The 25392-nt window shown below is 31.7% G+C and overlaps 4 protein-coding genes across 4 annotated transcripts; all 4 read left to right on the top strand.

Moving 5' to 3' along the window:
- The first annotated feature begins 442 nt into the window (after window positions 1-442).
- On the top strand, window positions 443-1427 carry LOC11408177 (protein RADIALIS-like 1). The gene is made up of 2 exons (XM_003629378.3): window positions 443-872; window positions 1219-1427. Exon 1 carries the CDS (start codon window positions 650-652, stop codon window positions 869-871), a length of 222 nt encoding a protein of 73 aa, XP_003629426.1. The 5' UTR covers window positions 443-649; the 3' UTR covers window position 872; window positions 1219-1427.
- Window positions 1428-7105: 5678 nt separating this feature from the next.
- On the top strand, window positions 7106-10252 carry LOC120577756 (uncharacterized). The gene is made up of 3 exons (XM_039829686.1): window positions 7106-7669; window positions 7753-7942; window positions 9886-10252. The coding sequence occupies exons 1-3, from the start codon at window positions 7207-7209 to the stop codon at window positions 9914-9916; spliced, it is 684 nt and encodes a 227-aa protein (XP_039685620.1). The 5' UTR covers window positions 7106-7206; the 3' UTR covers window positions 9917-10252.
- A 2915-nt stretch (window positions 10253-13167) lies between these two features.
- On the top strand, window positions 13168-15152 carry LOC11410303 (uncharacterized abhydrolase domain-containing protein DDB_G0269086). The gene is made up of 3 exons (XM_039829152.1): window positions 13168-13343; window positions 13487-13590; window positions 13675-15152. The coding sequence occupies exons 1-3, from the start codon at window positions 13168-13170 to the stop codon at window positions 15150-15152; spliced, it is 1758 nt and encodes a 585-aa protein (XP_039685086.1).
- Window positions 15153-23296: 8144 nt separating this feature from the next.
- On the top strand, window positions 23297-24815 carry LOC120577560 (probable polygalacturonase At3g15720). The gene is made up of 3 exons (XM_039829153.1): window positions 23297-23446; window positions 23569-23703; window positions 24741-24815. The coding sequence occupies exons 1-3, from the start codon at window positions 23297-23299 to the stop codon at window positions 24813-24815; spliced, it is 360 nt and encodes a 119-aa protein (XP_039685087.1).
- Window positions 24816-25392: the final 577 nt, after the last annotated feature.

The following is a 25392-nucleotide window of genomic DNA, read 5'->3' on the forward strand; positions in this document are numbered from 1 at the left end:
AAGTCAGGGACCTATGTGACAGTGAGTTGCAGAGTCAGGGACTAAAGTGACTATTTGCTCATAACTTTATATCATTACATTTCTTTTTTTAATATTAAAAGTGTGTGGATCCCGCTTAAAATTGAGGTTCTTAAGTGAGACCTCGGGTCTTAATAAGACCCAAAAAAAGTTTCTCCTCAAATAATACTTAATAGGTACCAAGATCTTAAACTTTGAAAACCCTTCCATTAGAGATGGCCTAAGACATAAACAAAGCCAGCTATACATAACCTCCAAGGCTCCAAACCAGAGCACCAAAATGAACCACGAAAGGATGTAGACTCCACTTGACAAAGATCTATACACTATAGATGATTTAGAAGAATGTGTATAAAGTCATTCATATGTCTTTTTGATTTAGAATCTCCTCCTTCTTCAACTAGCTAGGTGTCATTTGTGGTTCTTAAGGGAACGAGTCACCTTAATTATCTTCAGTGTCATTTTGGAAAATATACATTATTCTTCCACCAACATGTCATGCACTTTTTCTCCTGCATATAAGGAACTCAATTAGTAACCTCTTTCCCATACCTTCACTTGACTAAAAAATATATAACCAATCATATTCTTTTTCTAACAATATTATTCATATTCATTCATTCATCAACAAATGGCAACCTCTTGGACTGCAAGGCAGAACAAACTGTTTGAACAAGCATTGGCTTTATATGACAGGGAAACTCCTGAAAGATGGCACAATGTGGCCAAAGTGGTTGGAAAATCAGTTGAAGATGTTAAGAGTCACTATGAGATCCTCAAAGAAGATGTTCAACGTATTGAGCATGGCCATATCCCTTTTCCTCGTTACAAAACTAATACCAACAATTCCTAAGGTATATACGTGCTACACATTTTCATTTCCTTGTTACCATGCATGCTCTTTAGTTAACATGTTCTTGAGATCTGTACTTGGTATTTTTGCACATTGTTAATTTGTTCAAAATTGAATAGAGTATATTTATATTACGTAGCTTGTTATGTTATATCTGTGCTATAAACTTTATAACATCTCATCAGTTTTATAAACAAGACCATTATAATTCTTATAGGAGTATTTTGAAAATTTTAATTTTGTTTGGATATAATTTAACAATTCTTTTGACAAGTTCTTTGTATACATGATAATATCTGCTTAATTAATATACTAATAAAGTTTAACTTTTCCTATATACTTCTCAGGTTCTTGAAGATATCCAGAATCCAATAAGCTTGAATAACCAACCAATATTTGGCGTATCTATGTATCTATGGCGCAAGTTATAGAACACTCTAATTGCACCCTGCCAAGTGAATGTGGCAAATCTTTTATCCTATTTATTTCCTTTCTTTTCTATAGCTAGTTAAATTAATAATCTTCGTATTCGTTGCTTTACCTTCCTTAAATTTGTACCAAAAATAAGATATTGTATTTAGATTAATTTAATTAATTATTGTAACTTAAATGAACGATTAATTAAATTCTAATATATATATCAATAATTGTTTGTAAAAACTTGCGCATTATCTTTTGATTTTTGTACTTTTACTTGCTTTATGTTACAATTTATGAAAAACAAATTAAATCAAGTAAATAAAGAACCCCAGTTAAGAACGACGATTGAAACAATCATTAGCAATACTACATTTATTTCTTGTTGAACTCCGAATTACCAATGTACATTTTCCTTTAGAAATTGCTAGGAGGGTTAAACCAAAAAAATGATGACAATTTTTGATACAGACGTAATACCTCAGTCAAAATAGAGTATGATAAAAGAATGAAAAGTTTACCTCTAAGAAAAAAGTTACATATGAAAGGAAATGCAACTTACAAGCTATTAAGCTATATATAAACTTTCAAGGGTTAATAGTGTTTTTGTCCCCTGTAATATAGCGCACTTTTGATTTTAACCCATGTAAATTTTTTTTTTAGATTCCACCCTAGAAAAATGAAGATTCTTCAGGATTGACCCCTCACCCCAATGAGTCAGCAGAACCTCCTACGTGGCAGTGATGTGTCAATTTCTTTTTTTTTTTAATTTTTTTTCATGCCACGTGTGTAAATGAACGCCATGTGGCATTTATGATTTTTTTTTAAAAAAATTTTAAAAAATAAAAAAACGAAAAAAAATTAATAAAAAAAATGGAAAAATTAATAATGATTAAAAAAATCTAGAAAAATTAAAAATATAATTTTAAAAAACGTGAAATTTAACAACGAAAAAAATCTTAAAAAATTAAAACAAAACCTAGAAATTTTATGAAAAATTTAAAAATTCTGAAAAAATTAATAAAAATAAAAAATATTGTAAAAATAAAAATAATGAAAAAATTCAGGAAAAATAAAAAAAAATCTGGAAAAGATTAATATATATTAAAATTTTCTAAAAATTAATATATTTAGAAAAAAAAATTAAATTTTAAGATTTTTTTCAATTCCGATAAAATTAAAAAATTCTGGAAAAAATTCATTATTTTTCGAAAAGTTACTTTTTTTAAATATGATTAATCTTTTTTAAAAAATTTTGTTTTTTTAAATATGATATTCTGGAGAAAAATATTCGAAAATTTCGATATATATTCGAATATTTTTTTCTAGATTTTTTTTTTATTTTTTCCCGAATTTTTTCATTATTAGTGTTTTTGGGTTAATAGTGTTTTTTTCATTATTTTTCTTTTTACCAGATTTTTTTAATTATTTTTTATTTTTATTAATTTTTTCAGAATTTTTAAATTTTTTCATAAAATTTCCAAGTTTTGTTTTAATTTTTTAAGATTTTTTTCGTTTTGAAATTTCACGTTTTTTAAAATTATATTTATAATTTTTCCAGATTTTTTTAATCATTATTAATTTTTTCATTTTTTTAAAAAAAAAATCATAAATGCCACGTGGCATTCATTTACACACGTGGCATGAAAAATAAATAAAAAAAATAAAAAAGAAATTGACACGTCACTGCCACGTATGAGATTCTGCTGACTCATTGGGGTGAGGGGCCAATCCTGAAGAATCTTCATTTTTCAAGGGTGGAATCTAAAGAAAATTTTTTACAGGGGCTAAAACCAAAAGTGCACTATATTACAGGGGTCAAAAACACTATTAATCCAACTTTCAATGCACAAAAACTTGGGAGTCTATACAGATAAAAAATGTTATGCCGAAACAAACACCACGTCATTTAGTTTTAAGAGTGCATTTGTTTCAAGTTATATTTGTAGATTTCTGAGAATAAATTGATATAAATAAATATATATTCTTATGTTTGTCACAAGTTTAAAAAAATTTATTCATGGTATAAAATGTTTCTGGGAATAGGAAAATTTTCCCAAATAATATGGTGGTAATCAAATTCTTAAGATGAGAATACAGGTTTTTGAGAATATTATAATATTAACCAAACATATTTTTTAAAAACACTCTGGAATAAAACTCACATCTTTGTATTCCAAGGAAAGTTTTTGTTGTGAATTCGGACTCAAAATCAGACCAATAAACTTAGATGTGTGGAGCAAAAGAGAAGTAGTAACTAATATCAAAGCAACCTCAAACAACAACAACAACAACAAACCTAGATCTAATCTAGGAACCAAGTGAAAAACACAAAACCAAAAGCAAAAGATAAAAGAGAAGAAGAGAAACAAACACAGCAAAAAAATTAGTTCAACAATGACCTACTCAGGGGGAGAGATTGATCTCTCAAATTCACTATCAATGAATTCTTTAGAAAGAGATACAAAAAAGTTACAAGAAATTAGCTTCAACAGAGTCTCCATGAACAAACATAATTTCTACCCATTTATCAATCTCCTCTCATGATCAAGAGACTCAATGATTTCACTCACTTAATGTGCTTTCAAATGTTTCCCAATCCAAGATAACCTCTCAAGAGAACCCTCACCATAGATCCTCAACCCTAAAGTTACCTCATCTGATTTCCCAAGTTTCTCTCTCTTGAAGCCCTCCTCAAAACATGAAGAATGAAGTCTTATACAATGTTCAGACCCCGAGGCATCGTTCCATGTTCAAGACCCATCGTGCCATGATGGATTTGGTAAGAGTACAATACTTGAACTTATCTACCAATCGTGCCATGCCTCTCCTTCGCATAAACACACCCAAAATCATGCCACGATCCCATGCTCACGTGCCACGATTTTTCCATAACTCCAACATCAATTTTGAGACAAATTCCAACAGTTATTCTTTGGAATAATTTAGTAAACTTGAAACAAACACCCCTAAAACATATGCTAGTTGAACTACGCTATTTTATTTTTCTTTCTATAGGGTCTAGTGGCGATCCTCATATGAACTCTATCCATAGAGAAGTGAGAATTGCAAGTTCAAATATGTGATCTAACATATCAAATGTTCTTGTTGCCTTTTACCACATGAACTGTACTTACAAGACAACTACAATCTTATATAAGCTTATAGCATATAATAGCGAGTTTTTCCCGTTCTTAGTTATTTAATTTCTCAACGGAGGATGTTTTACTTGCAAAAATGACAATGCTTGTACCATTTGGTGATCGAGGAGTGCTAGATGTTTATGATTAGAATTGAGTTTATAATTCTCGGTTGAAGGTGCCTTCAATAAGTAGGACTAGAAAAAGGAGGAGGATGCATGGTTCTTGATGGAGGAAGAAGGCGTCGCGTGTCGTTTTCACTTGGTTGTCACAAAGGGGAAGTTCTCCAACTTAGCTCCCATATTTTGACTGAAGTGACAACTTCAAATTCTTAAACTCAATTGCCTTTTATTTCATCAAAACTAATTCATCTGAGTCCCCAAAGAAGGACCATGTTAGAAATTTCAGTCATTCAATTTGTTTGCCAATGTTCAGATGAGGTAAAGTATTTGGTCACACGTAGTTCGTCCAAGAATTTTTTAAACGCCTCGTTCCCGTTGTTGGTGACAAACACTTCGGGAAATGTGAATCTTGTTAGGGCATTTGTCTTAAAACATGATCATTCACATGATAGTTAGTTAAAAGATTGAATGTATATGTGATTGAGTTAAATATGTTTCTTTTACCTTTAAAATGGGGATATTGTAAGTTTTATCCTTCCTTAATTTTTAGAGTAAATTACACTTCTCTCCGTTAAGAGAAGTTTGAATTACACTCCACTCCCTTCTTATGTTAAAATATACACTCATCTCCCCTTAAAAAGTAAAATTTATACTCCGCTCCCATTTGAGATGCTTGAATTAAATATGCATTACATTTTAATCTATTTTAACATTAATAAATATTTTTATTATATATAATAAATTTGAATCACTATTTTAAAAATAAATAAATTCATTTCTTTTATAATTTAAATGTCAATGATAATTAAATTTAAATATTTTGTTATTAATTGTATAATTTAGAGTATAAAATTCACTTTTAAATAACCATACTTAATCGACTTTAGTAATAGGGTTTAAAACTATATATTAATGAAATTGTGAAAAAATATGTATTCAAAATTTGATTATATTAAAATGGACCCCCAATACTATTTTTTGTTTGAAGTGTGTTTCATTAGTTTTTTTTGCTAGATTATTAGAAATAAAAAAAAAAAACAATATCGAGGGATTAAAGCGTAGATTTTAACACAAGAGGGGAGGGGAATGTAATTCAAGCTTCTCTCAAGGGAGGGGGAGGGGAGTGAAATATTTTCTAATATATTTTGAATAAGAGTGGAGGGAAGTGTATATTTTAACATAAGAGGGGAGGGGAGTGTAATTCAAGCATCTTTGAAGGGATGAGAGTGTAATTTACTCTAATTTTTTTATTGTTTTTAGTCTCTATAAAATTTTCTTGTACGCAGTTATAGCGGAGTTATAAACCTTTTCCTTACTTAATAGAGTTTGATATGTTTATCCTACATCTGGTACTATTATAAACAAAAGTAACTATTGTATTTGGTTTATTTTTTTGAAGGATATTGTATTTGGTCTATATTATAGACCAAATGCATGAATTAATCAATAAATCTAAAAAATAACTTTTTGCTTTATACTAGTGATCGGATGAAGTATTTGTAGAAACAAAGTTTTCATGTCACATATATATTTATCTATGACAAATATTTTTCTCATATGTATTAATTGTTATTTCATATTAATAATTTTTAGAGTAAATTATATTCCCCTCCCCTCAAAGATGCTTGATTTACACTCCCGTCCCCTCTTATATTAAAATGTATACTTCCCTCCTTTGAAAAGTAAATTTGATAATCCCCTAAATTATGAGATGCTTGAATTTCTACCCCCTCCCTTAATAATTAAATATACACGACACTTTAATCTATTTTAACATAAATAAATATTTTTATAATATATACTAATTTTGAATCACGATATAAAAAACATAAATTTGTTTTTTTATATAATTTAAATGTCGATTATAATTAAATTTAAATATTTTGTTATTAATTTTATATTTTGGAGTATAAAATTCACATTTAAATAAGCATTACGTATTTGACGTTAGTAATTTTTCACGTATTTTAATTTTATTTTGGGTTGTTTCATATTTTATAATAGGGTTTAAAACTACAAGTTAATGAAATTGTGAATAAAAAATAGCGAAAAATATGCATTCAAATTTTGATTATATTAAAATGAACCTGTAATACTATTTTTCTTCAAAGTGTGTTAGATTTTTTTTGCTTGATTATTAAAAAAAAAAAAAATTATTGAGGGAGTAAAGCGTAGATTTTAACACAAGAGGGGAGGGGAATGTAATTCAAGCTTCTCTCAAGGGTGGGGAGTGAAATATTTTCTAATATGTTTTGAATAAGAGGGGAGGGAAGTGTATATTTTAACATAAAAAGGGAGGAGAGTGTAATTCAAGCATCTTTGAGGGGACGAGAGTGTAATTTACTCTAATTTTTAATATAATTTATGTTATATTTTGAACCAAATAAATTATCTTACCGTGTTTTTATAATATTAATAAATAATTAAATTTATTTATTTTGGTCAAAAAACTTAACAATAGCATTAAATTGGATCAGATTTTTTTTTTGACCAAATATACTTTTATTTTTCTCTCTTAAGATTATTGCTGTATTTTCGCTCAGCGTTATCTGCACCTTCCCTTGCTGCTGACTGGTAAGAGCACGTAGTTAACCCTAACCGTGTCTCTCTCTCTCTTCCCCCTCGCGCTCCTCTCTTTCAAATTCAAACACATTCAATGGCTGATAGCTCCAACGAAGTTCAGACAAACATCTACCGCCACCTTCAACCTATCATCTCCGAACGTCTTCTAACACCGGAACAGGCTGATACTATCGTCAAGTTCATCTCCACTGACTACCCCGTTAGGCGTGCAATTCGTATTTCCTCTATCACTCAAGCCTCAGCATATACAAATCTTTATCTGTTGCTGGAGTTTTTACGCAAGAATTCTCCTATCTCCATCGTCGATGAGCATGTCTCCGATCTGTTTCATACGTTGGTTGTAGGGCTGTGTTGGCATTTTGAAGGATCGTGGTTTGATAAACTGTTGGAATTCTCTCATGAGATTAAGAGCGTTCGGGACTTAGGTTTCATGGAAACCCTAGAGGGTAGGAAGAAACATCTCACTATTTCTGATTCTCAACGATTTAATCCGAAAAGGAAGGGACAATCAAATGAAGCCTTGAAAGCCAAAAAAGGTTTATTTGATTATTCTGTTGCATTAAGATGTCGTATTAGTCATTTGATTAGTCATATTTTTATATTTACTTTTTTTGTTCAGCTTTTCAAGATCGTGATGATGGTCGGGTTGAAGAATTGGAGATATTTGAGAACAAGGTTAGCCATATTGATCCCGAGCTTAGGCGGGTTTGTGCAGAGTTGAAGACTGTTCGGGAGGCCAGAGCCAAATTAGCTTCCTTGGAGTTCGACATTTTTTCTCCCACCATTATTCTGGAGAAAGCTGTTACAAGGTAGAATCTAACCTTGTTTATAAGTTTTATGTTTTGGTAAAAGTAAAATGCTACATCACAACATTTAAGACATAGTGAAATTAACTATCATTTGGGGCATTCAATTCTGGAAGATTGTATTTGTTACATTCTTACGAATCACTTTTGTTGGCGAGTTTAGAAATAGATTGGGAAATTTACTAAGGTTGATTGTATGTTAAATTTGGATTACTTTGGATTTGGAACATTAGATTTGGTTTTACGCTGTTTTCCCCTCGACAATAACTTTACTTGCAACGCTGCATCATAATTAGTGAAAAATACCCAAATTCACTTTCTTGCTTGAGTTTTAATCAATGCAATGTTTCTCAATCTTTTTCGAAATATTGCTTATAGGGGTGTTCAAATCCAAACCGATCCAAAATAAAACCGCAAATCGATCCAAAAAAACCGAAAACCGCAAAAAACCGAATATTTTTGGATGTGTTTGGATGTTGTTTTGGCAAAACCGCTATGATTGGTTCGGATTTCGGATCACATTTTCAAAACCGAACCAAACCGAACCGAACCGAACCGCAAAAGTAGATTTTAATTCTTATTTATTATTTTATTAGTATTATATATTGCATTAATTTTTTTTGAAGAAACATATATTGCATTAATTTAATCTAGATTATTACTACTTCATCTATTTCAAATATAATCAATCATTTTCATTGTGTAAAGTTAATTTTTTTAATACATTTCTTGTCAAAAAAAACTTTTTTAATACATTTGTGTTATATTTTGTATCAAACTTATTATTTTTCTATGCATGTGTCATATTACTTAAAATAAAAAAAAAATTAAATGTTGTACTTTGGATGTCCAAAAACCGATCCAAAATAAACCGCATATATTTGGATCGGATCGGATCGGATTTTTTTTTAATAATCATCCAAACTGAACCGAACCGCGCATGATTTTTATTTTGGATCGGTTCACTTTTCCTCTCAAAACCGATCCAAACCGGACCGCGAACACCCCTAATTGCTTATAAGATCTTCCTTGTTTTTTTTTTGTGGGTCTAGTACCCCTTGTACTTTCCTTGAGTTGTGGTTTAAGTACTCTATGTACTTCTCTCCTTATCTAATAAATTTTGTCATTAAAAAAATGTAATGCAAACTATCCCTGGTTTTCTATGTTGTATTATTGTGTTTTACTAGTTCATTGTTGATATGTTGCATAAGAATGTGTTTTAAAAATACTATCCAGTTGTCTCTTTTAACCACATCCTTGAAGAACCTTCAACTTGAAACTATATCAATATGAATGGCCACAAAATTCTTGTTGACTGCTAATTTTCTTTTCTCTTGATTGAATCTGTTGGCCTTCAACTATTGACTTAACTGCTCTATTGTGTCGCTCTTTTTATATATGTCACTGGATTGAAATTAACAAAACTCTCACCGTAGCTGGGAAGAGATTAAAACTTACAAATTGAGCCGCATTATCTTTAGAGTTGGCTCAATATTAATGGTCCGAGCTGCTGTCTCTTTGTTGCTTAAGTTTTCTTAATCTTCTTCATGTGAGCTCTTGTTATGTGAAAACTTCATCTTGTCTGTATAAATTGATGACTGTTTTCCTCAATAATATTGTGCTCCGTTCTATTTGATTGTAGAACTTGAGCTACACATTTGTTATGGAATAAACTTGGGATACACATTTAGTACCTTATGTAAAAATGTATGTTAAATTGATTTCCTGAAGTATACCCTTATCAACAAAACAAAGATAAACATGTGACTATATTTATGTACCAACATTTTGACTTTGATTCACACACTTGATCTTCTTAAGTGTAATGACAACATGTACATTGCTAGGAATCTTGGATTATAGGAGTTAAACAGATAATGGTACTTTTGTCTACTGCTAGGAATGGCTACTGTTATGTTTCTAAAGCCGTTGATTTTTTAATGCAGTGGTGTGAAAGTGAAGGACGAAACAAGTTGAAGATAGGAGGTGGATTGTACCAGGGAGCTAGATGTGAAGTTAGTCTGAAAGGGATGCTGGGAGGTTTACTTGGGAGACAAGCCAGCATGGAGAATTTGCTTAATGTACTCTTAATATCTTGTTAGAGTTCAGATTCCATAAACAAAGTAATTTACTCTAATTACATCTTAAAACAAAGTAGCTTATTTTGATTTGTGTTACTCCTTCAGTAACACGACATGACTAAAACTTTCTTGATGTTGAAGTTATGTTTCTGGTATGGTGCTTTTTTCTGTGCTATTTGTTGTTTTATATGTTTGGACGGATTTCAAAATGGGTGATCCTCCATTTTTGTTTTGTTGGTACTACCTATGAGTAAGGGGTTTGTAGAAAAGTATTTTCCAAGAATGCAATATGGATATTTATGTATATGGTCCTTCTTGGTGGTTATATTTCCTTTCATCTTGTCTTGTATATAAAAATATGGTGCACTTTATCCCCTCTAACTATTGTTGAATGATCTCTCTCTTTGGGTCATGATTGTGGAGGAGAGTCCGAGATTCAGCAAATTTTAGCAAGAGTAATTACACGAGTGAATTAGATACTATATATTAATCCGACATTAAATTTATGAATCTTTTAACTTATACTCTCTCCGTCCCTTAATACTTGACCCATTTAGAATATTTTTAATTTTGACCTAATTAACTTTGACCGTATTTTTCAACTAATATACAAAGATAAATAACATCATATAAGATGTCGTTAGATTCGTCTCGATGAGTATTTTTAAAATATTAATTTTTCATAATTTTTCCTAATATATTATTCAAGATATTTAAGCTCAAAGTTATGCATTGACATGCGTAATAAAATCAATTGTGTCAAGTATTAAGGGACGAAGGGAGTATATTGCTCAACTGTCAACACCAACTTTTCCATCTAATGTGAGACTCTTGCTCATATTTGATATGTAAGCTAGGAAGAGCGCGCTTACTTGCAATGAAATAGGGTGGAAAGTATAACCCCTCCATTGGAGGTGGAACTTTCTCTGCAGAATTTTAGCTGTAGTGATTAGTTCGGTGAAACTTGGTGTACTCAATAGCGTATGGAGGAGGATCACTAATTTTAGAGCAAATTGCTAATGGAAATCAATTTTATGATACAAGTCTCAAGTGAATGAATCCTCCTTGCGTTTGTTGTTTAAACTCTGTGTGCTCTTGGTTTGATATTTTGAATGGAGCAATTTCAAGCATTTTTACGGTTTAACGGAAAAACTAACGGTGTTGTGCTAATGAAGAAGGGAGGTATTCATCTATTAGATGAAAACTCAGGAAAGGTTAGTGTACATTTTAAAACCATAGGGGATGTTTGTTTTATTTAAAGATACTATTGTCTAAGTTTGTATAATTGTTTGTTTGGATTGGGGTTTGATCATACATTCGTGTGTCCCTATGTAAATATCACCATGAATTTTATAAGACAAATTTTTTTGCTTCTAGTAAATGTGCGTTGGGTGGAAAATCCAGTGGTTCCAAACAACCTATATAATACTTAAAATTTCAGTGACGATCTTAAATATAGCTTACACATTTAGGTAGAGAACCATGTTAATTTTCTCATCTCGTTGGTTACGAGGTATTCATTCTCACTTATTCCAAATGACTACTTTCTCATGTCTCGAATATAAGAAAAGATTTTTTTTCTATAGGTTCATTGAATATGTTTTACATTGTAGATCAGATACATTAATTATTTAATTAACCTAAAAAAAATCGTTTGTTATATTTGAGATGGAGGGAGTATATTTTTGGAGTTCTCTATCTTCTATCATATTCTTCCTTAATTCATTATACTCAATTTTTAATCTATCCATCAACCATCAATTATGAGTAATCGAACACTCATTTATTTTACAACTATACTCAATGATGGTTACACCTTATATGTTTATGGTTACACTTCAAAATGATAAAATTATCTTTAAATAAAATTTAATTTTTAAGTTCATCCGGAAAACTAACGCCTCTTCCTTTTTTCTTCTTCCAAACCCAAAAAACGCCTCTTTCTTCTTTCCTCTTCCCAAACCATACTTCTCCAAGCAAGATTTCTCCCTTCCATGGAGAAGACTTGATTCTACTGTAATTGAGATTGAGTGAATCTAAACCTAAAGGAAAAAAAAAAAAAGACTTGCTTTAACGATGGAGAAGACTTGATTCTATTGTAATTTAATCTTAAACTTATTTTAAGTAGGTCATATAAACTGAGTTTAAGTGTACATATTTAAACTTAGTTTAAGTAGGTCATGTAAATTGAGTTTAAGTATACATACTAAAAGTTAAATTTTGCTTTAAACTCTTCAACCTTGTTTAGTAATTCTACGTAATCTTATTTTAAGTATGTACATATAAACTAAGTTTAAGTAGGTTATGTAAATTAAGTTTACTTGTACCTATACTTAAACTGAATTTAAGTTAACATCAACATGTTAATTAACGTTAATGTGTGTGTGTTGCACCATCAAATAACCGTCATCGTAGAGTTCATAACATATCAATGTTGAACAACAAGAAAAAATAGAAACTCAAACATCATTGAATATAAAGAAGAAATTCACTTACTTATATGCAATAGAGTATGAATGAAAGATGTTTTGATTCATTTTTTTTAATTTTTTGTCGAGATTGATTGAACATCGATGATTGTTTTTGGATGAAAGAGAATGAAATTTTAGCATAACAATGAATAAAATCAAATGTTTAAGAAAATTTATATAAAAGAGCAATTATGGTGTTATTGTAAAATCTTAAGTAAATTTGTGTGTAACCATAAATACATGGGGTGCGAGTAGAAAAATTCTAATAATAATAATAATAATAATGTTCAACATTCTTTTATGTTATTTTGGTGGACGGATAGACTAAAATGTGTTTCCTAGCAGCTCCTATATGTAAAAGTTTTTTTCTTTTACCCATACGTAAAATTACCTTTAAGTAAAAAAAAATGTAAAAGCATATAAGTATCTCTAATCAACTACATCATTTTTATTTTCTTAATTTATGGTTATTTGGTGGATGATGTTTGAGGTCGAATTACCATAAAGAGGAGCAAAACCCGTTAGAACAATCAAGATTGGTTGCAAACCGCATACAACGCAACACCATGCATACCTTTATTAAGTTCACTCTCACATATATATAGCATCGTTTACTTTCATACAAAACATCAAATATAAGAAAAGGAAAAGCTACATTGAGAAGTAGAAGAGAAAAATGAAGATACAAAATGCAAAATTTGTTTTGTTGGTGTTATGTCTTGCCGTATGTGTAGAGCTGTGTAGACCAGACGACGCGGTTGACAATGCCAAAGAAAAAGCTGGAGAGGTAGTCGATGATGCCACTGAAAAATCCGAGACTTTTGCTCGATGGGCTTATGATAAGATTTCTGAGTAAGTACTACTAATTCTCATAATTCTACACATTTTAATTTGAACATTAACAATATTATTTCATAGTTTTCTTGTTCATAAAATTAGGCCAAACTTAAAAAGTTATCATTTCATTCATCGTTGATATGCAATTATTCTCACAGACATTTCGGCACAAAAGAGGAAATGGAAATATCACAAAATGTAAAGTTACAAGCTGCAGATGCTGCCTCAAAGGTCACAGATTCAGGGAAAAAATATGCAGCAGGTACATAGTTGTTCATTGACATTAATCCTTATTGGTATATATTAATTCAAATATAGCTTACAATGTTTATCATTTTCCATATAGCCGCAGCTGATCAGGCTTCAAGAACGGCTGCCAATGCAGCTAGTGCAACTGGTGGAACCAAGCAACAGAATCCCAAGGCCCAGGAAGTAGGTGGAAATAAAGCTAATGTTGCTAAAGATAAAGAAAATGGTGCATCCGGTGAAGCCAAGAAACAAAAGCCTAAGGCCTCGGATCCAGTTGGAGATAAAGCTAATGCTGCTAAAGATAAAGAAAATAGTGCATCTGGTGAAGCCAAGAAACAAAAGCCTAAGGCCTCTGATATTAAAGAGAAAGTAAAAGAAGCAGTTGAACACGGAAAAGCTAAAGCAAGCGGTGCATATGGTGCAGCCAAGAAACAAAGTCCAAAGGCCCCGGAAGCAGGTGGAAATAAAGCTAATGTTGCTAAAGATAAAGAAAATAGTGCATCCAGTGAAGCCAAGAAACAAAAGTCGAAGGCCTCGGATGCAGTTGGAGATAAAGCCAATAATGCTAAAGATAAAGAAAATAGTGCATCTGGTGAAGCCAAGAAACAAAAGCCGAAGGCCTCAGATGCCGCTGGAGGTAAAGCCAATGTTGCTAAAGATAAAGAAAATAGTGCATCCGGTGAAGCCAAGAAACAAAAGCCCAAGGCCTCAGATGCAACTGCAGATAAAGCCAATAATGCTAAAGATAAAGAAAACAATGCATCCGGTAAAGCCAAGAAACAAAAGCCCAAGGCCTCAGATGCAGCTGGAAATAAAGCCAATAATGCTAAAGATAAAGAAAACAGTGCATCTAGTGAAGCCAAGAAACAAAAGCCCAAGGCCTCAGGTGCAGCTGGAGATAAAGCCAATAATGCTAAAGATAAAGAAAAGAGTGCATCCGGTGAAGCCAAGAAACAAAAGCCAAAGGCCTCAGATGCAGCTGGAAATAAAGCCAATGTTGCTAAAGATAAAGAAAATAGTGCAGCTGGTGGAACCAAGCACCGAAATCCTAAGGCCCCGGAAGTAGGTGGAAATAAAGCTAATGTTGCTAAAGATAAAGAAAATAATGCATCTGGTGAAGCCAAGAAAGAAAAGTCCAAGGCCTCGGGTGCAGTTGGAGATAAGACCAATGTTGCTAAAGATAAAGAAAGTGGTGCATCTGGTGAAGCCAAGAAAGAAAAGCCCAAGGCCTTGGGTGCAGTTGGAGAAAAGACCAATGTTGCTAAAGATAAAGAAAGTGGTGCATCTGGTGAAGCCAAGAAAGAAAAGCCCAAGGCCTCGGGTGCAGTTGGAGATAAGACCAATGTTGCTAAAGATAAAGAAAGTGGTGCATCTGGTGAAGCCAAGAAAGAAAAGCCCAAGGCCTCGGGTGGAGTTGGAGATAAGACCAATGTTGCTAAAGATAAAGAAAGTGGTGCATCTGGGGAAGCCAAGAAAGAAAAGCCCAAGGCCTCGGATGCAGCTGGAGATAAAGCTAATGCTGCTAAAGATGCACCAAAGAAAACTGCAACTCCTGAAAAGCCCAAGACTCAGTAGGAGATCCATTATTTCCAAGATTCATATTGTTGGAGCATATAGATATAAATTAATATTTGTTAGTACAATAATACCATAGGCTTAGGAAAAAAAAAACCTCCTTCTGTACTATCTATAACAATGTTATCGGTAGGTATCAGTGAAATGTGGAGAGTTTCTGTAATGTTTCGGCCGTTATAATTAGGTTGACATTGTTGCTATGAGTCTTATTTTGTTTTCCTTTGGTTTTTATAAAATATTCTTGTTTCTTTTTGTCCTAATATTGTGCTCTTACTTTGGATCCCATAATGTTGTCCATAGGTTTTATAATTTGGAGAAGAAATAAACGAAATTCATTTGTTGATATTGGATGGAAACATTTTATATCCTGAAAAATCCTTGTTCAACTTATGCCAATTTTTTGTTGAAGTTTATAGTATAATAAGCTAGCTAGTCTGGTTTAGTAGGAAAAAAATTGGTTCAAAAACAGAATAGGAAACAAATCATGAATGATTGAACTACAAAAAAAATCTTCCAAAGAATTTCTGAGTAATTTACTTAAGAATGAGGTTTCTACATTTATTGATTATGTTATCATTTGTGTACTGCAACAATGTTGTGAATTTTATATTTGAAAAAAAGAAATGAATCAAATCTAATAGACCTACCTGGTTACTTTACTACCATTGACAAATATAAACAACAGATCTTTGTATGCCATTTCTGAGTATTGAGGGATGCCTATGTATATCTGGATACTATAAATTTGTAACTATCAATTCCTGCCAACCTAGATTTTAAACTATCTCTTACGAGCTTCTACAACCAAGCCACACATTAGCTCTATTTGCTACAAGGTTAGCAAGATATACAATTTAGTCTTGCTCCCATCATTGAACATATATCAACTTGAAACAGTATATAATAAATAATCTACAAAATATAAAGGGAAGAATAAAGATATGAGTAGGAAATTGGAAGAGAATTTCATAATAGAAAGGTTCAGAATATCAAGTTTACCTTGTATGTCTTCTTTGTTTCAGCTGATGTTAGTGTTGCCTCGCATGACTGCTTCTGGCTAATTTTAGGTGTCGTGGGGTTGGAAGGTTCGTTTTTTTTTTTTTTGAATCGGCTAATACTATTCTCGACAAAGTGTACAAAAACTGTACCGCTCGCGGAAAAAACGGAAAGATAGAAATGTACAAAAAGTGCCGCAAATATACGGGACACCAAAAGCCACCTCCCCAAATAGAAAACAGCACACTAAAAGCCCAAAATAGGAAATTATGATGCTAATACATGCAGCACAGGAAAAGGGAAAACAACAACACAGAACAGCCCTTAAGCACTGCCTATACAATTGATCCTATGTACTTCATCACTGCATACCGAAGCCTCAAAACCATCCAGCTAGAACTGTGCATCTGTAATATGCGCTCCTAAAAACTCACAGCCGGTACACAAGCCCAAAAGCACCGCCAGTTACTTCACGTGAGAAGAAAATCTCGACAGACTCACCAGTACTGTCACTACACCCCAATTAGCTACTTCCTCGATAGACATTCTTGAGGATTCCAATTCCATTCATAAAATAAACATGCTTGTATATTCAGCCTACACAAACTCCACCGCCATGAATTAACCACAATTTCCGCCAAAAGATCATCCACATGTTTCACCTCATTACGAAAAATCAAATGATTCCTCGCTTGCCAAATAGCCCAAATAGTTGCATGCCAAATGATCCACAAACCTTTCAAATTATCTACTTCCTCTAAATTAACCACAATTGGTAATTTACCTAAAAAAGGAGTGAGAAAACATAGTTTAAGGTTGGATAAAACTGGCAAACAAGAAAGTTAGAACAGAAAAGAATCACGAAATTTTCTTTCTTCGTGGCCGATGCCATTTTTGCTTCTAGTTGTTGGTCTACTGGCACGAGGAAACACCACGCTGATGGGATTGAGGTCTTGAGTGGAATAACAACGCATTTCGCGAGGAACTGGAAGCTTGTAGGATGAGGAAATATTGTAAATTTTCTTGGCTTCCCCTCAGTGGTAAGCCAATCACAATGAACTGGAAGCTTGTAATCAGCAAAATAAATAAACGCAATTCTATAGTAATAACTTGTGTTTTGTGTGACGAGTTTGTAGAATCGTTGACTTACCTATTTTTACATTGCTTAGTAGCGTCCAAAGTGTGGAGAATGATAATGAGTTCTCTCGGTATCAATTTCATCATTCCTCATAATTTGTTTGTTCATTTAGAGTGTTGGAGAGGGGAAATTGTTGATAAGAAATTGAAGAAGGGGTTTATGTTAATATGGCATGCGACTATTTGGGTGATGTGGAAGACTAGAAAGGAAAGGATTTTCAAAAATGTTGTAAAAGAGGTGGGGGAAATGGTGGAGGATATTAAGTTATTATGGTGGAATTGCAACTATTTTGTTTATGGGGTTGTTAGTGGCAGCTTATTGTTTTTGAGGTGCTTGGTGTTCCGTTTTATATACAGCGTCATTTTTGTATTGTGTTTTCAGTTGTGGCTAGTTCCGCGCATCCGGTCTATGCTTTAATAATATTTTGCATGTTCTAAAAAAAAACAATAAAATCACATCAATAAACTTAATTGCCTAGAGCAAAAGAAAGGAGTGATCAAGAGCAAAGTAGTCTCAAGCAACAACAAATAAACTTAGATATAAGTATGAACCAACACCACAAGCATAACCAAAACAATATAAAGATAAGAAAGAAGAGAGGAAATAACACACCATTGTTTGTTTATCAAGTTCAGATAAATTTATCCTACATCTGAGGGAGAGCAACTCTCTAATCCTGATCCAAAGAGGTTAGAAGAAATTAATTTACATGCTCACAAAGAACATATTCTAATTCCTACCCATTTTTTCAATTCACTCAAACCCACCATAAATCCTAGAAACCACCACCAATCCACCTATTTTAGCATGTTGTGCCTCTGTACGACCTTATTTTTTTCCCTTATCGTTTCTATCATGGTCAAATTCTTTTTCATTTTTTTCCTTTATTTAATTACCTTTCTCTCTTTTCATGAAGGGAGGAACAAAAACCCCATTACATGAAATCATTACCATCCTATCTTTTTTTAGCGAGTTGTGCATCCATCTGATCTTAGCTATGTCTATATATCACTGATGCAGAGAGTCTCACATTTAAGGGAGAGATGCTAATGTGTCAAATGTGACTTAGAGTTTCACATTGGATGTAAATATAGATAATGAGCAACATATAACTGAGATGACCAATATACCTAATATTTTGATTTTTTCTGGGATATGACAATGGAAAAATAAATATGTTAAATTGACCTAACAAAATACATGTTTATTTAACATTTTAAGTCAAGATGTGGTATAAATCTCATTTGTGTGGTTGCTCTTATCATAATGTGATAATCTAACTCATTGTCCCGAAAGTCTAAACATTATGATTAACAATTTTGTTAGTGTTTTGATGTCATTTTTTTAATTTCTTATCTTAAAATTTAGTTCTTTGATGTCATTTTCTTTCATGCTATTTTGTTATTCGGTCTCTATTATTTTAAATTTCAATACATTTGGTGTTTGATTGAATGTAAAAATGGAAAAATACATGTGTTAGGTTGAGTTGACGAAATATATGTTTATTAGACATTATAAAATGATGTATCTTTTTGTAATTGGGTGTAATTTTTTGGTAAAATAATTGGCCAAAAATCTCCAACTCCTTCAACAAACTCATCAAATGACCAGCAACTCATTATATTTTTTATACTGTCATAGACAAACACAACCCTTATTTTTTTTTCCTTTATCTTTTCTATCATGTTCAAATCCCTTTTTTCATCTTTTTTTGTTTTCTAATTTCCTTTCTCTCTTTTCTTAAAACAAATGAACAAAAATCTTCTTGTATGAAACCACCACAAATCCATCTTTTTTAGCATGTTGTGTATCTTATTGACCTTATTTAGATGTATCATGTGTGAGCTAAGTGAGATGATCAATATATGTAATTAATTATGGTTTTGGTTGAGTGTGTGTTGTCAATCTCATTGTGGTTTCTCTTAGCATAATTTGATTATCCAACTCGTTGAGTCCCACCCCACCCACATGCCGAAGTCCCAACATTATGTTGAAATGTTTTTGTTTTTTTGGATGTTATTTCCATAATTGTTTTATTTTAAATTTTAGCTATTGAATGTCATTCGTTTTGATACTATTTTTTTATTCAACCTTTATTATTTCAAATTCCTTCATTTTTATTCTTTGGTGGGATTAGATAATGACAAAATATACATGTGTTATGATGAGTTAACAAAATACATGTGGTATCAATGACACTTATGTGTTTGTCTTAGCCTAATATGATAATTTAATCTCTTGTAGGCTCCCTCGCCCACCGAAGTCATGACATTATGCTTAACTATTTTATTAGTATTTGGATGTTAATTGTATAATTTTTTTATCTTCCAATTTAATTTTTGGATGTCAATTCTTTATTTTCAACTTGTATTATATATAATTCCTACACATTTTTTCTTTGATAAAATAATTATGCAAACATCTCCACCTCCTTCAACAAACCCATATAATTATCAGCAACTCAATCTATATTGTTTTTACACTCACGAACAAATTAACCACGCCATCCTTAGCTCGGAGATTTCTTTTCTTAATCTAGCTTCGACTCACATAAATAATATTGATACGTGTGTTTTTTTTAATAAGATTTATTGAGTCATTTGCCAAATTTACATGTTAGTCTCTGCACACAAGGACATATATTGAGTTGTTAACAAAACTAAAACAGATAAATTTTGACTATCAATTTATGGGTATGAAGTTACTTTGAAATTTTGAATTGATTGATTTGTGTTTTAAGAATTCAAGTTGAAAATATACCAAAACAGATAAATTTAGCTTTATTGGTGGAGTGATATCAATTTCCATTTATTTTCATATTTGAAATTTTGAATTTATATATATTGACATTCATTGCATTGATTGTAAAATCTCACCTAAAAAATAAATTGATTCTCCTATTAAAATAGTTTACCATATATTAAAGATTATCCTAAATTAAATTAGTGATATATATTTTTTTAATTACGTTTGGTTTGCAAAACGGTAAATACTTGACATAACAGTACAAGACATAACAACACAACACAAGGCAGAACAACCCAAATTTTTATGACATTGAATAATTTTTTGTTTTATACGATTTTTGGGGGACGAAATGCTATTTTGGTATTAAAAACAACTTGTGAGCCGTTTCTAAAAAATCCTCTTCACGAGTCAATTGTTAGTGATGGTGGATGCGAACTCGGATATGAACCATATCCGGATCTAGATCTGCGTTGTTTTATGAATTGGCAACCAAGGGAGATGTTTCGGTTGGTGATGTTAGAGTGGCAGTGTTGTTAGTGTGCTACTGTTTTTTGTGAAGTTTCGAATGGAGGTGATGCAAGGAGTGTGCTGCTGTTTTGGATGATGTTCAAGTGGTGGTGATGCAGTCTGTGTTTGGTGATCTCATATCTAAGGTCATAATTTATTGAGTTGATGGTTATTTGGTGGTTGTTGGTGATGGGTATCACAAGTGGTGGTTGGTGTTGAGTTGGGAGGCGAAGTTCACTATCTCTTTCTTGTGTGGTGGTGAGTTCGTGGGTGTGGCAATGATGATGATGAGGAGCTTGTGGGTTGTGTTGTGTTGGGGGTTTTGTGATTGTCTTCTTTGTGGGTGCTGAGTTTGCGGTTGTTGGAAAAACACATGTGTGTTTGGTGCTTTTGTGTGGTGGTTGTTTCCTTCCGATCCAGATCTATGTGGAGGAGGTGATGGTGGTGATGTAGGCCACAGTTTTGGTGGTGTGAGGAAGGGCCGGTGGGTCTTGAACTGTTAGGTTCAATCAGAACCTTTCTCACCCGGTTCGGGTACTCTGTTATCTGGTGGTTTGTCGACGTGGATCGATGGTGGTGCTGCTGTGAAGGTGGATTTTGTTGTTGCGCTGGTTGTTGTTATTGTTGCAAAGGCGGATTCGTGGTGGTTGTTGTTGTTTCAATCGTTATAGTTACCGGTTGTTTTTCAAATGTTGTTTGGTTGCTGTGTTGGTTCTTGACGTTGCTGTTTGAGGGTGGTATAGCTTGTGACGTTGGTTGATGGTTTTTTTTTTATGTATGTTTGGGGGAGGGTTTTGGTACAACTTTTGTTTTCTTTGTATGTTACTTTACGACTCCTAGTCTAGCATTCCTTGTGATTTTAATAAATTTCATTTTAGCTTCTTAAAAAAAAATATATATAATATAAAGTAGATATCTCATTTATTCAAGTAGGACACCATAATAAATTTTACACAATTTGAGATTAGTTAAGTAAAAGAAATGACATTATACACCTCAAAATGAAATGATGTTGCTTTTAAAAATCAAAGAGAAGAATTTCAATTTTGATTGTCAATGATTTTATTCAAACCATGCGATCGTTCAAATCTTGAGTATATTGTTTCTCTCTTTTGATTACACCACAAATCTGCATATTATACAACAACATAATAGCAATTAAAATTGAAAATTATGTATTGACTTGATAAACATTACAACACCCATAAATAAGATTTGTCAAAAAAAAAAAAATACACCAAATAATTTTAAAGGATTTAATTAGTTTATAATTACAACCAAAACAACATTAACGAAAAATACAAAAAAAAAAATAAACAAAATCAATAGCACAAAAATGGATGGAAATAGTGTGCAAGAAAAAGAGAAATTGGTAGAAGCAAGATCAATATCCTGTGAAAAATGTTTACAATGGGATGTTATATATATATATATATATATATATATATATATATATATATATATATATATAACCATTTCCACTTATTAAGAAAACCAACCAGGTCATCTAAGCTCTCTCTCCCCCTCTTTCTTTTGTGAGCCGTCAGCTGAAACTCCTAATTTCTTCTTCTTTATCCACCAAAGAGGGGTGGTTTAGGGTCAATCTTTGCCCCTAAATCACCGCTCTAAATCGTTTTTCTCCTTCCTTTTTATTTAAATAAGTGATTTTCACATCGAATTAGGTTTTTCTTTTGTGATTTCGTCGTCTTAGTGCAACAATGTTTTGTTTGTCGTCTTTGTGCGACCTTGTTTGTTTTTTCCCTCTTGTTTAGGTGTTTGTTCGGTTCAGATTAACTTCGATCCAGTGTGGATCCAATCAATGACTTTGGCGTCATCAACGTTGCAGATCTGGAGGCATTGCTATTCCAGATATTTTAATATAGTCATGTTTGTAGGCTTATGTACTATGTCGTTTTGTGCTATTAACATGGATGTTGTGAGTTTGTTCAGAGATTCATCCTTTTTGTTTTTAGTGAATTTGTATTGCATTGATGTACTCTATCAATGTGCATGAATGTCCTTTGTTTTGTGTCAAATAAAATAAAATAAGGTCGTAAGGACAATAGAGATATGATGAAAAAGACCCAATCAAAGGAAATCAATAATTAAAGTTCCGATTACGAAAATGAGACAATTGATATTCGATTAAATGTTTATGTGATTTTGTTATTTTTTTTTTCTTCTGGGAGGAATCTTTATATAATAAATAAAATGAGACTAATCATTGCATCATATAATAATTAATAATTTTGTCAAAAATAAAATAATTAATAATTAATAAAATAAATATTAGGATATGACATATTTTTAGGATCTAATTTTTTTTTATCAAAATAAATAGACCAGAAATCATTTGAATCAATTAAATTCTAGGAAAAAAATAAAATGGTCATTGAAAAGCATTATGGCATATGTTTTTTTAGACAAAATAAATTAAATAATTAAGTACAAATATCAATTATACTCTTTAACCTCTTGTAAAAAAAAAATATACTCTTTAACCATGTATTACATAACGCATATTTAGCCCATATATTATACTCTTTCCAATATAGGTAATATTTATCAAAGACTTTTTTTTTATTGGTGTGTACGTTTTTTCCTACAGTTCCTTAATTAATTATAATTCAATATCTTCCATGTAAGAGTCTATTTAACCCCTTCACCACTACTATCTCCCTTCACAAATCACCATAGCAAAATATCTTCTTAAGGGTATTCAAAAGAGAAGAATTTGCTTCCTCTTGTATCAAACATGCAAGTCCTAATCTCTTGTGTTTTGATTCTTGGTTTTGCTTCACCTTGTCTATGTGGGAGGTGGATTAATGTAGCTAAAACAAACAATAATATATTCAATGTGATTGCTTATGGTGCTCGTGGTGATGGCATATCTGATGATACACAAGTATGTATATGTGTTTATCTTCTCTCATTTTAACACACACAAATGCACACTTCATTGGAAACTTTAATGTATAATGATTTGTGTGATCTTCACAATATTTTTATATTTCGAATTGAATGTAGGCATTTTTACGTGCATGGAATCATACATGTGGAGCAGAAGGGACATCAACACTAGTTATTCCACCAAAAAAATTATACTTTGTGAACAACTTAGAATTCAGAGGTGCTTGCAAGGCCACAAGTATTCTCATTCAGGTCCATATATACTTTAAGTCCATACATATCGTATTTTTTAGAACCATTTGATTAAAGTTAATTACTAATTATTTGAAATATAACTCGTTTTGGTTGATTAGAGTGGTGTTGACTTGAGACGTTGAAGTGTTCTTATTTTAAGATCTTATGTTTGATTCATCTTATGTCAATTTCGATGGATCAGTTCATACATAACTTAGATCCGACTTTAAATATGGCCCCCCACAAATGAACAGTGAGATTGAAACCCTCAAGTCAAGCCAAGATACCTATTTATTTTTTTAAGGAACTAGAAATTATTTCTATTCTTCTCATAATTTCAAATAAATATCAGTGATATTTAGAATTAATAGTGTCATATGAATCATTAATTCAAATTGTGTTACATTCTAGTGTTCGTAGGAATCCTATTTGTTAGTGTACCTAGTACACTTTTGATGCTTATTTTGATCATTAATAATTTTTTCCTCATTAGAAAAAAAATCTTCAAATTGAATATTCTAAAGAAAAAAAATCTATAAAATATGATAGAGGCCATTGAAAACAATTAAATATTTTTATACAAAAAATATTAAAATAGAATGAAATCAAACTTACAATAAATATTGTCAAGTATTATTTAAAGATGATTTTAATGTTTTTTTTTTTTTGTAGATAGACGAAATGACAAAGCCATTATAAACTCACACACACACACAAGTGGAGGTACTGGGGTTCGAACCCCGGTCATGGCATCCAGCCTAACAATTTCGGCATTTTGCCAATTGAGTTAGGACTTGTGTATGATTTTAATGTATTATTACTTCTTATGCTTATTCATATGGTAACAAATTATAACGACATTTGATACGTTGAGACGCAAATTAAAATCTACAACAACATATTCTTTATAATTAGTGTGTGAATTTTACGGTTAGACTCTTTAAAATTAAAATGAAATCATGCTATGAGATTTCTCATTTTAGTAATTAAGCATGTCTAACTAACATTTTTATTTATTTATTAACTTATTTATTTTGCACTCTCATGCATTGCAGCTTAAAGGAAAAATAGTTGCCCCTCCTAAGAAAGCATTTAAGGATGCCTCATATTGGATTAGATCCAATATGTAAATGGTCTCACAATTGATGGCACACGCAGAGGAAGAATTAACGGCCATGGTTCTACTTGGTGGCAATGCAAAAGTTGCCCTAGACCTAGAGTATGATTATTCTACATGTTGTGCTACAAATACATTTTACAACTAAGAAATTTTAATTGAAGTATATTGTAGTCAATCAAGAGATTTGCTGTAAATTATTTTGTAAAAACAATACTTTTTTAAAATAATCACTTTTAAATAAATTATATTAGTTTAGAATTCAATTAAAATGACAACCTGCTTTGAGTATTTTTTTTATAGGGATAGATGATGATAAAACCTACTTTGAGTTGCTTCTGAACAATATGATCAATTAAATTTATTGGATAGATGATGATAAAACGTTAAGGAATACTAATTTAAGGTTTAAATGTGTCATTGGTCCCTGCACTTTCATCAGATTTTGGCATTGGTCTCTGCACTTTTTTTGTTTGGCATTGATCCCTGCACTTTGTAAAAATATTGGTATTGGTCCCTCTGCTAACTTTCTGTTTAAAAAAAAAAACACAAAACTAACGGAGTGCCACGTGGCCCAATCATTTCACGCC

The sequence above is a fragment of the Medicago truncatula genome, chromosome 8 (genome assembly GCF_003473485.1).
Source record: "Medicago truncatula cultivar Jemalong A17 chromosome 8, MtrunA17r5.0-ANR, whole genome shotgun sequence".
Taxonomy (NCBI): domain Eukaryota; kingdom Viridiplantae; phylum Streptophyta; class Magnoliopsida; order Fabales; family Fabaceae; genus Medicago; species Medicago truncatula.

Excerpts from the sequence above, each read along its gene's own strand:
- LOC11408177 (XM_003629378.3), top strand. The coding sequence starts at position 650 with ATGGCAACCTCTTGGACTGCAAGGCAGAACAAACTGTTTGAACAAGCA.
- LOC120577756 (XM_039829686.1), top strand. The coding sequence starts at position 7,207 with ATGGCTGATAGCTCCAACGAAGTTCAGACAAACATCTACCGCCACCTT. Across the intron at positions 7,670-7,752 it reads AGCCTTGAAAGCCAAAAAAG|CTTTTCAAGATCGTGATGAT; the intron begins GTTTATTTGATT and ends TTTTTTGTTCAG. Across the intron at positions 7,943-9,885 it reads CTGGAGAAAGCTGTTACAAG|TGGTGTGAAAGTGAAGGACG; the intron begins GTAGAATCTAAC and ends TTTTTAATGCAG.
- LOC11410303 (XM_039829152.1), top strand. The coding sequence starts at position 13,168 with ATGAAGATACAAAATGCAAAATTTGTTTTGTTGGTGTTATGTCTTGCC. Across the intron at positions 13,344-13,486 it reads GCTTATGATAAGATTTCTGA|ACATTTCGGCACAAAAGAGG; the intron begins GTAAGTACTACT and ends TTATTCTCACAG. Across the intron at positions 13,591-13,674 it reads AGGGAAAAAATATGCAGCAG|CCGCAGCTGATCAGGCTTCA; the intron begins GTACATAGTTGT and ends TTTTCCATATAG.
- LOC120577560 (XM_039829153.1), top strand. The coding sequence starts at position 23,297 with ATGCAAGTCCTAATCTCTTGTGTTTTGATTCTTGGTTTTGCTTCACCT. Across the intron at positions 23,447-23,568 it reads GCATATCTGATGATACACAA|GCATTTTTACGTGCATGGAA; the intron begins GTATGTATATGT and ends AATTGAATGTAG. Across the intron at positions 23,704-24,740 it reads CCACAAGTATTCTCATTCAG|CTTAAAGGAAAAATAGTTGC; the intron begins GTCCATATATAC and ends CATGCATTGCAG.